At 43.9% G+C, this 18507-nt stretch overlaps 1 protein-coding gene across 3 annotated transcripts in view; it reads right to left on the reverse strand.

Moving 5' to 3' along the window:
* SYNE3 (spectrin repeat containing nuclear envelope family member 3) overlaps positions 1 to 17778 on the reverse strand; it is a 64763-nt gene extending 46985 nt beyond the window's left edge. The window contains exon 1 of one of the 3 annotated variants that reach the window (XM_030274925.4): positions 17630 to 17778. Coding sequence is in view for 1 of the 3 variants with exons in the window: in XM_030274923.4 (XP_030130783.3) it covers positions 7326 to 7407 (82 nt within the window). In the remaining 2 variants the exon portion in view is untranslated. Of the gene's footprint in view, positions 1 to 7325; positions 7979 to 16164; positions 17543 to 17629 lie in introns of those variants that run through there. The other 2 variants (XM_030274924.4, XM_030274923.4) reach the window with 2 other exon arrangements.
* Between the last annotated feature and the right edge of the window lie 729 nt (positions 17779 to 18507).

The raw sequence follows: 18507 nt of genomic DNA on the forward strand, positions 1-18507 counted from the left end.
GTTCAAAACCGCTTTCCATTTAATGCCACTCAAATCAGTGTGTTAATTCATACTGTGGAAAGCACATTTACACTGTAGAAATCACCTGGCATCTCTATACATGTGACTAAATGAGGGCAATAACTATGTGTAAGAAATTCTGGCATAGATAATGAGATGCTGAGCAAAACCAAGTTTTATTTGTCCAGATGCAGTAACAGTTTCTTGGCAGAGGTAATGAAGAAGCATATTTCAAGGTGTTAAACAGAACTGACCCAGGACAGCTTCTGCAGTAGATCCACAGGTTACAAAAAGCACATTTTAGGAAGAGGAAAATGTAAGACAGATTACCTGCAGAAACCTGTAGCTGAACTTCTCCTATAGCACTACTCTTCCTGCTTTCTCTGAATCAGAACAGCACTTGGCAGTGTCTGGGTAGGCACACACCTTTCAGTGCCACAGAGGGACGATGCCTCAGCCTTGCCCAGCTCTGCCAGACCTACTGTGCACCCACAGCACAACCAGGGCTTGCACTGGTTTGTCTGAGGCTCAGTTACATGCATGGGATACCTGCACCTTTGGAAGAGAGAAAGGTGAACACCTGCCAGAGTCCAACGTCTTTTCATGTCAGCATCACTCCTCACCTGCTCTCTCATCTAAGCACAAAACCATTCAGCGAGGAGGGAAGTCAGAGTACTGCAGCCTACCACCTCTTCCCAAAATCCTGGAGAAGGAAGGATGCTGGGGGGCACACAGGCTGTGCTCCCAGCTTGCCCACAGGCTGAACACCACAGCATGAATCAATGAGATCCAAAGCAACAGCAAGCTGGGTTTTGCTTTTAAAATCTGCTCCAATTGTGCTGGGCTGGGCTGAAGAGATGCAGAAGCAGCTTTGTTTCAGTTGTTGTCTTGGAACCATCTTGCTGAAGGAGCAGATAAATGAATTAGCTGACTGCTCTGCCTCATAGCTCTGGGAGCCATGGACATCTCTGCATTTCCACTGCAGACCCTGACACAGACACAGGCAGAGGTCACCCCTCATGTGACCCACGTGGCACTCGCTGGGCCAAATTTCTCCAAGCGGTTCTTCCTTAAGTACAGCCACTGCAGGAGCCATGCTAATGCATCTGATAACTCTTCTGGGATATTGCAAGAGTTACTTATTTAAGATTTGTAATACACTACTGAGAGCTTTTAAAATTATTTTGTAAATGCAATGTCTTTTTCTTAGGATTGTCCTATTATTTTGCAATGTTTACTAATGCACTATTTTCTCTCTGCCAGTCATACTGCGGGTTCAGTTTTTTGGGTTCTTTTTTTTAAAATTTAAATCTCTTATAACTTTCTTACAACCACTCCCATTTTACACATTCTTTTAAGCCCTACATTTATAGAACACAGGCTTTAAAATGGTTTCAATATGTATTGGATTCCTATATTCATGTACTACTTGACTAGTTTCCAGAACCTAGTTCTTACAAAAATAGAAGTACAAAAACGCTCCAGGAAAATTCAAACCACTCACCATTAGGGAGACTATTTTCCAATTATTGAAATACTTCAAACTTTTCATAACCCTTTTCATTTGGTTCTGGGATTGAATGTGGAAAAACAAAAAAAGATTAAAAAAAAGCCCAGTGAACTGTATCAAATTTTAGACAAATGTATGAATGTGGAAGCAATTTTGATTCTGGGAATTGTATCTGGGATAATTCAGTAACTTTTCAGCTTCCCTAGATACTATAAAATAGCTCTGAGGAGGAACAGAGCTGGGAGCTCTGTCTGCTCAAGACTGGAGCAGAGGTCAGGAGCTGGCACAGACCACAGAGCACTGACCCTCTCCTTTCCAAAGCTGAATATTCTTGGTCTGCTCCAGGAGGAGCTACTGTGAATTTTGAATCCAGCCAGCCTTACCAGCCTTCCTGAAACCTACAGGACAGCAGCTGCACCCATGCAGAGCCCAGTTAACCTGCCCAAGTAGGTGCAGAAGCTCTCAAGGTTTTAAATAAAAGGTGTAGTTATTTCCAGCATAATCTTTTAAAAGCTCAAAACATAATCCTATCACTTTGGCCATCTTCCAACACAACACTCTCCTGTGTTGCTGGCAGTGAATGTTTATGACAGTCAGCAATTGTTTGTCCTAATTAATGAGCTAGACTATGAAAAGGGTTTTTTGGAATGAACACATCTATATCCTCACTACAAGCATCCCCTTCAACCAAGGAATGCAACATTCTGAGTACATACAGCACTCATCCATATCATAGCCTCTTTCCCTCCCTTACAGAACAATCCACAGGAAACCTATGGCTAATGCAAGGCATTCTGCCACAACATGGTCACACCTGACAATATTCTCTTTGTTATCAAAAACTGAAAAGCAGAGACATGTTCTGTGCAGGCTAACTCTCAAAAAAAAAAAAAAAAAAAAAAAGCTTATTTTTTCAGTCATTTGTTTAAAAACTAATTTCAGACTTTGGTGAGAGCCAGTACAAGTAGGACATCTTTTTGTTTCCTAAGACTGCTGGGGAAAATATATAATTCCCAGGTCTAAAAAGCTATTTCCTTAAAAAAGGGGATTGAAATTTAAAAACAGTTTTCTGCCCAAATGAAATCGTAGCATACAAGTAAGGCAGAACTGGGTCCTGGGGCCATCTTCCCTTCAAAGGAATAATTTATAGATCTGATCACAGCATTTTTATTTTTTATTTCAATCTTCAAGTCATTTGGAAGTAAAAATAGTAAGTGAGGACTCTTAATTACAAATCTCTCCCCATTCCATACACTCCACACATAAATTTCTGCATTTCCAGGTCACTCTAGGAGACTTGTTGGTCTATCATGATTCCATTAGATAAGTAAAATGCAGGGTTTAGTTCTGGTCTGCAGCTTTTTTTTTTTTTTTTAACCATCAAGGAGACAGAGTATCTGCATTAGATAGCTGTCTGGTTTAGATTTTGCTTTTCTATTCCCACATTATTGAGGTATAAACCATCTTTAGAGCATTTATTCAGTCAGCCCTCCTGGAAAGTAAGACTATCCTATCCCTTTTACAGATAACAACTTGGGTTCAAAGGCACTTTGTTTCTTGCCTCTAAGCAATAAGGAAATACTTGAAAGGACAAGAACAAAGTCGAAGATTCTGTTAAGTGTTGCAGAAGGTGATTTTAAGCATCTTCTAATCTGTACCACTTCAAGTGTCTCTGCTGAGAAGCAGATATCTTTTTTGTGACTTTAAACTTAATGACAAGAGCCTTCATTTTCCTAGTTACCATTCACAGACACTTTAGTCTGGGAAATCACAGATTTAAAACCTTTGCTGTACAACTTCTGGAAAGATTCTTCAGGTCCAGGGAATCTGATGGGGAAATTACCAAAAGATATCTGTGGGTTTACCAGCAATCTACATCTTGAGCAGCTGGGAACAAGTTCTTGAGTAGCTTTGGTTTCAGCTTTTGTCAGCTCCCTAAGTTTTACCATCAGTCAGCCAACAAAAAAACCCTGCAAGCCAACAGCATTGGTTTCACAGTCTCTGGAGACTAGAATTTATGTATTCAATTATCTCCCACTTGTCCTCCAAGACTGTATGATCCCTCAATACTGGGTGCCAGTCACAGCACTGATACACCGATCATAAACCCCTGTGGTATCTGCCCCTTGGCTAGAGATCAGTGAACAGTTCAGAGTGAATAATGTATCTGATAAATCATTCCTCTTTTGCTGTACACAATATTATTGTGTACAGACAACCTCATTTTCTCAGAGGTGTGGTTATCCCTATTTGCCAAATATACTTTGCAAATTAGTTTTGCTCTGCAGACTATTCCCAAGTAACTCTTCCTGGCAATCTTTCATACCCCAGCTGTGCTGCTCAAGCTGAGCATCACAACCCTAATGAGAAATTGCCCATCTTCCCTGGCTAGCTGGGAACAGCTCTCCTTGTTTGTGTGCAGTTTGTCACATGGTAGCTCCCAAGGGCCAGTGTCACAATCAGATCCAGAGTGTTAAGCCACACAGGGCAAGTGAGCTGTCACAGCACCCTGGGTGAGCAGAAGTGCCCGACAGTTAAAAGGATAATACCTCTGTCCTGAAGAGATTACAGAGGACAAGTCAGAGGGGTTTGGCAATGAAAGCAAGGCATCAGTGTGTGCTTAGGGACATGGAGTGATGGAGGAAGGAAAGGGCTGTCACAGCCTTCAGCTGCATTGCCACTGCTCTGTGCAAACTGCAGTGCTTCCACCCCCCATGCCCCTCACTCACCCCTTGGAACCAGAGATACTCAGAAAGAGACCCTCAAGCCCAGCTGGAGCATGCGGCCTCAGCACAGGCTGGATCTCACACCAGGAAAGGAGATTCACTGCACTGCCCCACAGGCTGTGGTGGGACATCCTGGAGCAGGAGCCCTGCGATTCCACAGTGAGTCAGTGCGAGAGAGGGGCACTTCCAGGCAAGGAACCATACCAGAGGTGGGATAATTCACCTTCATCAGGAATCCTGTGCTCTGCAGTGGTCTACAGCTGTAATATGAATGCTCAGGGCTACAGGATGCCAGTCTGTCTGCAGGCCTGTATTCTTTCCTATTCCGCATCACTGTTTCCACATTTGGATCTGGGGGGGGGGGGTTAAACATGCAATTTTTTCCCCTTACAAGATCAGTGTTAACATATTTTTTGACTATCATTTGACTATTTCACTTCTGAGTGTGTAACTTGGAGCACTAAGCACATGGCTTTTAAACTCATAAATCTTTAGAGTCAAGTATATACTAGAAATATTTCTTAGAAACAAAGTCACTCGCAAATTGTTTGCAAGCGTGCTCTAAAGGCACAGGTCTTTTGTTCCATTTAGAACAGCTGAAGGACTAACTCTCCAAAATAAGATTTGTCAGATACAACTATCAAAACATTATCAGATCAGTTATGCTAATGACATATTTATACAGTGAAAGCGAGACTTATGGAATTGAAAAAAAATTTATCAAGTGGGACAATAATTTTAGACACTAAAGCTGTTGATTAAGAGTTTTTCTTGGGATCAAAGTATATGGTTATGGAAAAATTAGCAGATTTTAATTTGCATAGAGCAGAAAGATCTGTTTTTATAAAGAAAGAGAAAAATGACCCCTGAAAGAGATGAACACTTGTAGTGCTGTCAAGAACATACAGAAGGCTATACTGAAAGAATAAATAGCTACACCTAAACAGTCAGCACTCTGTACATAATTAAAGGTAGTATTTGCATTAATCTGATAATGTCAGGCTTTATATTGCAAAAGAGCACTGGTTTATGTTCAGAGAAACCCACAGGCAAACAAGGCCTGCCTGTGTCCCAAACAACATACACTATTGGAACCATCAGCAACCTCATCCCCAAGCTCAGAAACAAAGCAGGCCACTGCAAAATGCTGGTTATAAATTAATTTTGAGCGGTTGAGAAGAATTCTGGAACTGAATTAAACAGGCTGCTTTCTCGTGACTCACTTTTGCCTGGATTGCAGTTTCCACGTCTTTGTCACCCTCCCCCAGTGAGCTGGCCAGGCGCTGTGGGTTAGAGAGCACGGCCACATCTGGAGGCAGCTGCGCCGGGACCAGCCCAGCACGGCCGCGGCTCCGGACTTAATAACGGGGAGGAAGAACAGAATAACGCCCTGTTAGCAGTCTTTTATGCCTGATGGGGGACTCAAGTCCTGTAGTCTAAAAACCCACGGGGGATCTGAACCTCCTCCTACCGGGATTCATCAGACCTCAAGCAAAGAGTAAAACGGCAGCAGGACTCAGCAAAATTTGTCAGCAGTGTCCCCCAGCGAGGGGGACCGGAGAGTTACAGCTGTGATCACAGGCAATGACCGTGCTGAGCAGCACACGGAAACCCAAAGCTGCTTCTTCTCACTCCTGTCATTCACTAGCGACTGCCTTTTAGAAATCCAGTACTACGACAGACCAAAGGTTTCCCCCTCAAACGTCTGAAGAGATCAGGCGGCTCTGCTCCATTCGGACCCCAAGGGGGCCTCAGGGCGTGCTGCTTCTCAGCAAGTTCGAAAATTCCACCCTAAATACTATGGGACATATCCCTGGGGCTGCCAGAGAGCTGACACAGAGATACATTTAGAGCAACAGGGGTCCGTATCAGCCAAGGCTTTGTACATACACACTGCAGACATAGCACTACCTACTCTCAAATAATTGAAAGAAGGAAAAGGTATAAAGCTATAGATTTGTTTAACCTCAGTAATATAAAATTCTTCTACAAGGAGTAATAGACAACATGGCACAAACTCAACTTTGGTCTAAAAGAAATAAAAATATCTCCCCACTAGTCTCCAAAGCTATCTTCTAAAGATAACAAACACCTGCTGTATTTTAAAGGCATTTCATTTCAATGAATTTTTTTCTCCACTATTTCCCTTTCAATTTACAGATCAGGGCTTAGCAAGTACCTTGCAAAAGGTTGATTCATAAAACAGGAGAAGCCAGTTATCATCTTCCTGAAGGAAAATATGCCAAGCTCTGACAAGGACAATTGCTGAAGCATCACAGAGCAGAGCCTCCGATGACCTTGTTTGGGTTCAAGGAGCACAATACAAGCAACAGTGTTTGTGCAAACTATGCTTCCTAGTCAAAAAATAAATCTGAATTTCTTTAGTTCCCTTTTTTACCTATTGCATACCTCCAGGTCACGTTTCAACAGTTATATATGTGACCGTAAACCCAAACTTCATGGAAGGGATCCCAGCGGTCCCAGTCTAGCAAACATTTTGGGGCTGTAAAAGCTGATATCGTGTCTCGAGTGCAGCCACACTCCCAGCTCCCAACAGACTCTTCTGTCAACTCCACCGACCGTCCCTTATCTCCAACCCTTCTGCTGCACACCACCATAGGGATATTTTGGCTTCCTTTCTCCTGCCTTTCATCAAGGAGTTCCCCATCATGGCCTGCTGCTCTCAAAACAATTTATCAGGCCTAATTTCACTGCACTGGGCCCTCGCCCTTGGCCCCCGCAGCACGCCGTGGCGCTGGCAGCGGGCAGGAGGGGAGGCGTGGGCTCGCTCTGGAGAAAAGTGCGCGAACGGCTGATCTTGGCACCCTTCACCAGCTGGCTGCTGCCAGAACCCTCAGTCATGGCTCTCCAGCAGCAGGCCACTGACTTCTATTTCCCCTTTCACTAGAATTCAAATCCTTGAAACTTCAAGACACTTGATATCTTTAACACTTCCATGTCTCTGGCAAATTTAACACAAAGCAGAAAATGAATGCAAAGGTTATTAGGAGCCAAAAGATACAGGCACACTGCCTGTCACAACCATCCCAGTACATTATTAAATAAAAGTAACCTTGTAAAAATCTTACCAAAATCCTGGGAAATCTGGTGAAAAGGGTAGGTAAAAGTCTGTGGTGATTCCATTAAAGTTCCCTGATGGGTTCCCAGCATGGCAACCACAATCCAGCCTGGCCTACACTGGGCGTTAGGACAGCAATTCAGCACAGCTGGCAGCACGAGCAAGTCTGGCACGAAGAGAAACCAATGGCTTCCTCCTTACTAAGGCAGGAGGAAGCACAGGACTTCCTCTCTGCCGCCTCCTGTGCTGCGGTAGTGAAAGAGGAGATGGCAATCCAAACATATATCAGTGCAGGAAAAAAAATTTAAAAAGAGAAAAAAACAAACCCAGAGCAGGGCGTGCTGCCACTGTTTAAAACATAGGTGAGATTTAAATAGCAATAATCCCCAGAAACTATCTAGTTCAGGTCATCAACTAACAAGCTAGTTAATGCCTGTAAGGATTAATGCTTGAAATTATTATGCCTGACAGATGTTTGCTGAATGGGAACTGAATACACAGGATGAAGACCAGCAAGAAGTAAAAGTGCAAGCAGGTAAATCAGGGCTGAGATTTTCCAAATCATTAACTCATGCTCTAGCATAATAATAATTTTCCTTATCTTCCACTTCATTTTTTACTCTCAAGGTCTCTAGCAGGAAATTCCCTTCACAGACTGACACACTAATCTAGATTCTACTCTCAGTTACAATCACACAAGACAAAAAGGAGGTTAGCTGATATTTTCAGGAAATACCTCTGCTGCACAATTTGGCTGAATGGAATATACTTTGCAGGCATTACCTGTCCCACATGACACAGCGCATGATGAATTCTCCTTTCCTAATTCCCCAAAACTGTTGGGAAATGCAAGGCACCATTCTCTCTTGATTAATTAAGATCCTGCTGGGCACTCCTGCTTTTAAGCATTCAATGAAACCCACAGGTTTGGTCTATCTAGCCCACTACCATTTGCATCACCCTAAGGGTGCAGATCTAATACACTGCAGGACCAAAACAGGTGCCACTTACTCAAGTTGGTGTAAATCCAAAGCAGGTCCATAAGGCCAACAGTCTCTCAGCCTTTGTAGTTGCTGTATGTCATACTTCATACTACACTGAGCAGCATTTCTAGAACTACAACTACTATGGAGGAGAGGTGGAGAAATCAGTGAAAGCAAAACATGGGGGAAAAAGCTGGTTTGAATTCCACCTCCAAATTAGAAGCTAAAGATAAAAACAGGGATAAAACTGTGAGCCTCCCCATCCATTTTGGAATCAAGCAGCGCAAGGGATGAGCATGAGAAAAAACTGAAGAGAGGAACAAAGATGGACAAAAACCTAGGTGGAAGAACAACAGTGGAATAGAAAATGTTTATCAAGCTAGTCTGTGAAGTTGCTAATACAGAGAATTAACGGAAGACCATAGCCTCAGAGAGGCTGTGACCCCCATGTGCAGTGGTGACCTCAGCTCAGCCAACCAAACAGAATTTTGGTGAAAAAAAACCCAAAAAACCCAAGGGATAGAAGAGGAGGAACATCTTAAGAGTCAGTACAATCAGTTAGTGCTGATAGTACCTCTAGAGAGGGAACTGATATATCAGCCATTTTCCAATGTCTTGTTAGTCTTTTGCTAACATGAATAATCCTTAGAATTGTATGAATATCTCAAAACACAACAGGATAAGAACATCTCAAAACTAAACTATATGATGCCTAGGGGATGTAAACTGGAGACTGGTCCACTTATCTGAAAGCTAAATCATGGTTGTTTTAGAATTGTGTGGTATGAATGGGGGTTTTTAAATGCCTATAAGTGAACCCCTTTATCACTTTTCCCTTGCTCTCTCTCTCTCTGTGGTATATCCACAGTCACTGCAAATTTGCCATAGTCCTGATAAAAAAAATTAAATTAATATTAATAAAAAGCACTGAAACTACTAGTAGGAAGTAGAACATACATGGCTAACATCAGCTATGCATAGCAGCTTCTACAACAAGGTAAGAATCAGTCTCTTTGGATGATTAATCTAGAAGGCAAAGGAGCTCCCCTGCTGAGTAAAGACAGCCACAAGCTGGAGACAGCAATGAGAGGATCAAACTAACAGTAAAAAAATGCAGCATTCCCACAAGACTTTCTGTAACTTAGTATCACAACATATTTAAAATATATAAATACCACATTACAACTTGAGCATAATTCCCTTTAGAGTGAACTTGATTTTACATTTTTCCATATTTTTTAAAAAAAACTAGGTTCAGCAAAATATTCCAAATGTCCCCACAACATCTGACCTGCCGTTCTCTTTTTTCTTCAGTTTCAGCATGGGATGAAACTTTCTCCCACTCTTCTTTCCATCTATCATTTCTGTTGTGGCAGCGGAAAGCATTTGAATGGCCCTTCTTTGGGCTGACATGTCTAAGTTCAAACATGGATTCAGTTACATCTGTGACTGTGGTAACATCTGCTGCAGCTGTAACTCTTGTAACACATCTGTTGGATGGTCTTGGATTACCTGGCAGCCCGTGGGCACTGCGAAGGAAACATTTCTGCAACCCCAGTGCAGCCCACGGAGTTAAATGACTACACTGCCCTACTGATTAATCTACTGTAAGTGATACTCTGGGCAGACTGGCCTCATTGCCCACTAACAGTCTGCATCTTCAAGCAGGCAGTGATGTGTTTGTCCTCTAACTGCTCAGGAGACAGACGTCGTCACCTCAGCAGGGTTGCAAAGGTTATAAATTATAGTGTTGCCTGAGCTCAGACAAAGAGCTATGAAACTCCTCAGATAGGAAACAGAGCAGCAGTATAAAAATCTTTCTTCAACCATAGCAACTGTGTTATATATTCTTACTAATCTGCAGAACATATTTGGTATAAAGGGACTGTCAGTGCAAGTGCTTCTTGCCAAAGAATTTGGTTTGGAATTGCTGTGAAAGGACTTTTCAGAAGAGAAATACTCACATCAAGCAATCAGGTTGTCCTAACTACCGGGCTCAGAGGTACTGGCAGGGATAGCACAGGGAGGTGTCAAGCTCTTGATCTCTCTTTCTAGTTTTACACAGTTTCACTCTGTGTAAATAATGAATCGTTATGAAGAACCTAATCATTATGCACAGCCCAGTAATTCAGGTGTCCCACCTGGCAAGCTGAGCATCTTAAAGGTCTAGCTTAGGTCATCATTATGCTCTGTTCCATTCAGCAAGGAAAAACAACAACAACAAAAGATTTTGATTTACCACTCAGCATTAATAGAAACCACACACCAAACCAAACTCTGAAAAATGTCAGCTCTGATCTGAGCAAGACTAAAAGAATCAAGAAGTAGGTTAGCTGCTGATACAGCTGCTTAACTGAGAAAAACATCTACTTGCAAATCCTCAAACTAAGGTGTAACCTGCTAGTAGCAATAACAGCACTTCAAAAATACCAGTGATAGCTGACACAGGGAAGGGCACTGTAGAAAACAATAACCTGCAGAGCACTGAAGCACATCCAGGTAGATTCCTCTGCACTGACTAACTACAATAACTACTAACAATTCAACAATAAAAGGATAAAAAAAAAGTGGGGGCTGTGACATTTTAAGTATTGGGATTAAATGTGCCGACATAATTACTTATGAAAATGGTTTTAATAAACACCTTCAGCTCTTTCATCACACAGGAAATACTACTTCACTCTGCAGACCAGAATGACAGCACCAGCTCTCCTGCATCACGAGGTATTCACAGAATCATGGAAGGGCTGAGCTTGGAAGGCACTACTGGAGCTCATCTAATCCAACCTCCCTGCTCAGTCCGGGTCACCTAGTAAAGAACGTTACTCAGGATTGTGTCCACATGGCTTTTGAGTCTCTATATTATTACAGTATGCAATAACTTTACAAGAAAAGACCTGAAGGGAGAAATAAAGTAATACTGAAAGCAAAAAAAACCCGTTAGGGTTGCTGGTAGCTCCATCCCAAACAGGAATTTCTCTTGCAGAAAAAAAACAAACAAAACCAAACCAAACCAAACAACCAAAAGAACACTTCCCAAAACAAACAAACAACAACAAGAAGAATCCCAGAAAAAAACAAAAAAACCCAAACCAAAACAAAACCCCAAAAAACCCACAAAAAAACCAACTCAAAGATGCTTAAAGATGCTTGAAATATTTTCATTTTTGTTAGGCTGCAGACATTTCCTGTAGATTGGCATTTTACACTAGCAGCTCAACTAATGGAGTCAGAAGCTTTATAATCTGAGAAGACAAGGGAAAATCCCAGGCTCTGGTAAAGCCAAGGGCAATACTGTCACAGAGCCAAGATTTCTACCCTGACTCCTGTGGACTTAAAAGACAAGGAAACAAGTAAATTTTTCCTTGGGCACTCTCTTAATCTGGAGATCTAAATTAATGTGCGTCTGTGGTGTTCACTGAGCCAGTGTTATTAGCCAGTGTTCAAGTCTTGTACTTCGCACAAAGCCTGTGCTTAACCTGCGGCACCTATAGACCAATTCTGCTGACTTACAAACGAAACATCACCTGCATTTGCCAGCTGCTGTCATCTGCCATTCACTACCAAAGACTCAAGTGCTCATGCAAAGACTCTTGCATTAAGAAAAATCAGTCATCTAAGCTAAAGGAAATGCACAGCCTGGGGAAGAACTGACAGCTTCAAAACCGACAGAAATTATTTCTTTTATTTAGTCACAGAAACTTTAAGGGAGGAGTATATTTTCTCACATGACCCTGTCTTTGCATGTAACTGACTTGAAAATGCAGTGGGTACATCAGTGTCTGTACACTTTCCACCTTCAGCTTTCTTAACTCCTTCAGGCTGCACCCACAGCCTGCATAAAGGGCAGCTGTTACATCTCTAACTACTCCTCAGTCAGAAACAACACATGTTCTTATGATACAATTGCCTCATTATAATGGCAGGACAATAACACAAGCATGTAATGCTTTAAACCATGTAACACTTCTATGTGAGATAGAGATAAAACACAGCCAAAAGTACCCCTACACTTTTTTCACTGTTTAATTTATTATTGTTTTTATGTCAGTCCAGATGAGTGAGTAGGCGAGTCAGTGTGTGAGATAATCTTTTAGGGTGAAAACTCCAGTGTTGGTTTTTAAATAAAACAGCACCCAGATCCACTGTGGGTGGTTTACTCTGTCACACCTGTGACACCCTCCCACCTGGTACCTACAACACAGCTGCCACACACAGCAAGTGGGATAAGATGTTAGTGTCCCATTTCACAGATGAAGACACTGGTGCTCTCAGTAGCATCTATATTTCAAATGCAGCTTTTGACAGACCCAGCAAAGCAACCAACATCACTGGTCCCATTTTAAACCTCTGACTGTACATGCTCCTCCAAGATCACAGAGCAAACTTGTGGCAGGCAAAGCCGCATTAAGGGAGGTTTAGACTGGACATTAGGAAGCACTTCCCGCCTCACAGGGTGGTCAAACATTGCAATAGGCCTCCTGGAGAGGCAGTCAGTGCCCCAAGCCTGTCAGTGTTTGAGGCATTCAGTGCCCTTAATAATGTGCTTTAACTTTTGCTCAGCCTCAAAGTGGTCAGGCAGTTGCACCAGGTGACTGTTGTAGCTCCCTTTAATTCTTATAATAATCATAATCAACCACAAGGGGAGCAGCAGGTAGCCTTATGTAAAGTGTGTCCAGGATTCCCTAGTGACAGGCACTATATCTACTACATATAACAGTAAGTTCCCCAGCACAAGCTGTCCCACGTGGGGCTCTCATTCACCTGGTGCTCCCAAGAATTACTGTCATGTTTCTCAAAAGGCTTTCTGCATAGCACAACTGTAACAGCAGCTATTTCACCTTTTAACACCACTAAATAAACACTAAATAAACAAGCCACAGCTTGACACCTGAATTCCAATCAAATTACAATCTCCACGTTCTCACAGCTTCCTGCTATCTCTACATTTCTTCCAGTATGTTTTCTATGCACCTTTTCAGTGATATCCCAAGGCTGAGACTGCCCTGTAATCCTCAGTCTGTTACAGTCACAACAGAAATTACCTTGGAGGATTTCAGATCAAGTCCATGAATTTTATTTAAATGCAACATAGAAAAGAAGCTTGTAACAGCAGAGACATTTAAATTCAGTTCTGTCTAAGGCAAAGAAATGTTTCCACACCCCCTTGAAACCAATGCACTTTCCTTGAAATACAATTAAGCCGTGTGCACAGACAGAGACATCAAAGATTGCTTATTAACCTGATATGGGGTGCCAGTGAGAACCACCACCCCTGTTAGACCTACCATTCTTTCCTCAGATACCTGAAGTTAAATATCCCAGGGCTCTACTCTCTGAGCAGTTTTTCTGTAATTCGGGCAGTACCATCCTGTGATGCATTTTATTAGCAATACAGGAACATATGATGAGCCACAGCTCAGGGTACTTTAAGTCTATGAAGCAGTGACTCCACAGCAATGTCTAATAGACAGCATGTTGCAGAGTCACCAGTCCTTGTGGAAGGCAAGGATTGACTTGGAGCTCCAGCTCTGCAGAAGAGTGTGTAAGGAGCAATCCTAATGTAAGGACCTCCACTTTCAGTCTAAAAGACTCAATTTCCTTAATACTTCAACAGCTATGCCCTCAACAAACACTGGAAAACAAACAAGAGTAAACTTTCAAACTAAAGAGCAAGACTGTGTTTAAGTTGATACTGTCAACACTGCAGCTAGTTATGGAAATATTATAAGAAAAGTCTGCATATGCCAGTATCAGCCTCAGGCAATAAAATCGTATTTCAGACCAAATTGTAAGCAAAATTTAGGGCTGTGACATTTGGACTCTATAACTAACCATTATCAGGCTGTTTTGAACTTTAAACACACTGCATTTAATGGCAATTGATGACATCATGACACTTTTCAGTTTTTCTTGTGTCGTTTCAGACTACTTTAACCAATATCAACTGAAGACACTAAATTCCTACCATTCAGTTTGCAGAGCAGACTTGCAGGATCAAAAGGGACCCTGACCACCCATTTTGCATGTTTTAATTTCACAGAATTGCAGCCTGAAGAAGCTGAGGCATTAGTGACCATCAGTAAGCACTAAAAGATGCTTTCCTTCAAGAGCAAGAGTATTCCACTTACTGCAGTCCAAAGATAGTAAGAAGGTTTTTTTCAGCCAGACTCAAAGAGGTATTAGATAACCCAGGATTTATTCCTGTTGATCTCAGGTGCCAGATACCTTTACCTTCATAAAGAAAATGTGCCAAGCAAAAAACTCTCTTGCCAGTTGCACCCTCTGTTAACATTCCTGGAGCTCAAGAATTTTTCCTGCTGCAATGTGTTCTTTTCATTTCACAAGCCTGAATTACCAGGATGTACACTTGGCCCACAATCCTTACATGGAGATACACAATCCAGTTATAAGGGGGCCCTTTCTACGGACACTGTTGCACCTATCTATGGTAGAACATGTTTGAGAAGACAGGTCAAAGCTGTGCCACAAAACCCCATCTGCAGCTGACAAGGACTAACACTCAAAAACCCCAAATCAAAACAGAAATCCAGTATCTTGTCATTGCTACAAATGATCTGGGATTTGTCCTGCCAGACCACATTATTTTGAGTCAGGATGAATGGTCACTTCTTTTGCTTAGTTTCATGTGAATGGTGCTTCTATGATAGCAGTCTTGAAACTGTTGGCCAATTTTGTCAAAATAAAATAAATCTAAAGACACTAGAATATCATAGGATCATAGCCCTTCTGTACTTGTACAAATGTGTGCCTGGCAGAACAAAGACAGGAATTATGCACTGGAGATGCAGGGATGTAAAAACAAAGCACTCTGTGACCAGGCCAACTCAGGAAATCAGATCTACAGAGATGTGTTCCTTAATTGATTAAAAGTATACACTGAACTGTACCAAGGCTTTCTGTTCCCATGTTCAAAATGTTATGCCAGTTCAGGGGCATTTACTCAGAAAATCCTTCTCCCTTTATCTTTACAGCTTCATTTGCAGCAAACACATTATTCCCAAATGGAGGCTGTCAAATATGAATGTATCACTCAGTCACTGATCTAAAAACTTGGGAAAACTAGCAAGTGTCTGATTTTAGACTTGCTTTTCCCTGTTGGCCTGTTTCTACAAAATTTGCAAGAACTTAATTACCTTGAAGCTGTTCTCCTTATGTCATACTTGGCTGAAACCAGGAAATGGCAAAAAAATATTACATAAGGGACACACACCAAGACTCATGTGTATACATATATTAAGTGATGGCAAAAAACCTTGCTTCCAACAGATGCCAGTTATCTTTCTGAAGCTGCAATGCAGGTGTGGAGCATCCCCTCAGGCAGTGGAATTGCTCTCCAAAGTCATGTGCATACAGGTACAGCCACATTCTGAAGCCAAGAATCCACAAGTGTATACAACAGTTTTGAGGATGATTTGTAAGCCACAAATAAGTGGATGAGCACAAAAAATGGCCTATTCCCAAAGAAAAGTGAATGACATCAGTCCAATGAGGTGGGTGCACAAAGGCCACACAGAGGATATGTGCCAGGAAAGGACTTGGTGGTATGGTACAAGTCCTGACCAAGGGAGAGGGAAAGAAGGAGCAGTGAAATATGGCTGAAGAGAACAGCTAGAACTGTCAGAAGAAATACAAGAGAGGCAAGCACCACAATACCACACCCTCAACAGCAGCTAATTCTGTCTTCCTTGGGAATTTGAGGGGACTCCGGATCTGATGATTCACAAACAACATGGAAACAGCACTGGGTGTAGGGGAAAGCTGCTTTTACAGAGAGACCATCGGCATTGTCAGACTCCATTTCCTGACAACTAGTTTGCAGAGAACAATGTTGCTGTGACTCACCAGAAGATGTTTGCTTCTTGTGGAACAAAGAATCGCCACAAGACTGGTTGCAATAAGTTACATTTCCTTGAGATCCAACTGGCTCTCACATTTGGCAGCCACAGACTGTGCCAAGCCGATGTGCATTTCAACAACTGCAGATTTGAGACACTTCCAGGAAAAGAAGAAAAACACTTGAAGGCAACCAATCAGCTTTTAAAGTTTTGTGGTATTTTAAAAATTCTTTCCCCAGAAAACAAGCACTGTGTACAAAGATTTTCAGATTACATACACCATGCCAAGGGCTGAAAAGTAACATCCAAAACAAACAGCAAGGAAGTGGCAAGAGTAGCATAGTGATTTTATTTTTCATTAATTATTCAAGACAGCCAGGCTTAGATTTGAGGCAAAGGAGAAGACAGGCATCCTTGCTCTGATAAACTTGCAAAATAAAGCGGTGTCCTGCAACCATAATTTTCACAATTAGTCATCATATACATGCATAATTCCTGCAGATTTCAGTCTGTTAACCTATTTGAGTAGCTCCATTTCTACGAATAAAATTTTCCTGGACAAAGATCTAAACTCACACAAGGCCAAGCCAATAAGGATGTGCAAATAAAAGAGATGGCAGAAAACGGTGTATGAGAAACCAAAGCCTTACTATACCCTGGGGTGTGGGGGAACGTTACATACAGAAGTTGCACAGGATGTTAGATGCTCTTATAATAGAAAAACTGGGAAACTTTCCTGTTTAGGAAGAAAATGTGAGACAAGGTCAGACCCCCTTAAGGGGAATCAGAGCCAAGATACGATGTATCCAATAGGTTTGAAGGGGAGAGAAGTGAGAAGAGGAACAAGAACCTTGCAAACCGCAGTAGAGTCCTGGCAGTGGGAACCTACAGATGAAGAAATGTGACAGTAACGCTGAACAACCGCCTTTGGCAAGAGCCCGACATCTATCTGAGGAAGAAAAGTTGCAGAATGCACCTAAGTGCTGAAGCAGGCTGGCATTCGTTCGCAGATGCGATTTTCTGAAAGAAGCCAAATAAGAGGCTTTGCCCGTTTACCGTATGTTACTTAGGGAGATATGCTGCAGTACTGCAGCTACGCTATTACGTGCACCAGGAGCGGACAGGGCGCTCTCGCAGCACCCACGGAGCTGTCCTGGCAAGGACAAGCCCTGCGGCCCCGGCGGTGCCCGCCACCCCCGTTGCATGGGCGGCCGAGCGGGGACCGGGCTGTCCCGGCGGCGTTCTGCCCCGGCGCGCCGAGCAACAGGAGGCGGGTCTGGAGCCGGGCGGGCTGACAGCGAGCCCCGCCGAGCCCGCCTGCCCTGCCCGCGCTGCCGCCCGGCGGGACGGGCGGACGGCACGGCACGGCACGGTGCAGTCCCAGGCGCCGCCGCCTCGTCGCTTCTCCCTCCCGCAGCCCCCCAGCACCGGCAGCAGGCCCCGAGCAGCGCAGCGGGGCCCGTCCCACTCACCGCCGCGGCGCCGCCGCCTCCCCCGCGGGCAGCCCCAGGGCCGCGCTGCCGCTCCCCCGCCGCGCCGCGGCCGCTCGGGCGCTCCCTCAGCCTCGGCGGGGCCGCCCGGCTCGGGCCCCGCCGCTCCGGGGGCTGCGCGGAGGGCCCGCCCTCGCCGCCGCGGCCCGGCCCGGCGGGCGGTGTTATGTAACCCGGGCCGGCCCGCCCTGCGAGCGCCGCCGGCCGCGGAGCCCCCGCCGCGGGCAGCGGGGCCGGGCTGGGCTGTCCTTGCGCGGCGGGGCGCCGGGTGAGCGCCGCACTCTGCTGTTTTTAGCAGAGTAAAATGCAGCAGGAGAGGAGAAGCTGAGTCGCTCCCAGGGTCGTGTTCGGGGGCACTCGGAGCTCTGGGAGTCACCAAACACAAGGCGACGGGCGACAAGCCCCGGGCGATCCCTGCACGTGCCGGTAGCTCCGGCGATCCGTGCCAACAAGTGGGGAAGTCTCTTAACGTTTCTTTCGCACGGCCAGCCAGCAGGCGGGCAGGCAGCCTGCATCCCGCAGTTACACGTGCATGAAACAACCCCAGCTCAGCACGGGCAGTGCCCACAGAGGAATTCATTTGGATGCATGAAGTTTTGGGGGGAAAAGAAAATCAACGAAAACTTAGAAAACAAAACCTGTTTTCACTGTAGTACTGATTCAGGCACAAAGTCTACTGCGTGTCCTCAGTTATGCAAAAGGAGCAGCAGTGGAGGTGCATTGCCAGCTCAGCGTCGGTTCTGTAGCCCGGCGTGAGAAGCCAGTCATTAACATCTTGTGCTCCATCTGCAGTATCGGAAAGTTGTAATCATATGAGTCTGTGTGCTGAGCCACTGGGAGGGAAAGAGAAAAGAATGAAC

The sequence above is a fragment of the Taeniopygia guttata genome, chromosome 5, assembly GCF_048771995.1.
Source record: "Taeniopygia guttata chromosome 5, bTaeGut7.mat, whole genome shotgun sequence".
In the NCBI taxonomy this organism is placed as follows: domain Eukaryota; kingdom Metazoa; phylum Chordata; class Aves; order Passeriformes; family Estrildidae; genus Taeniopygia; species Taeniopygia guttata.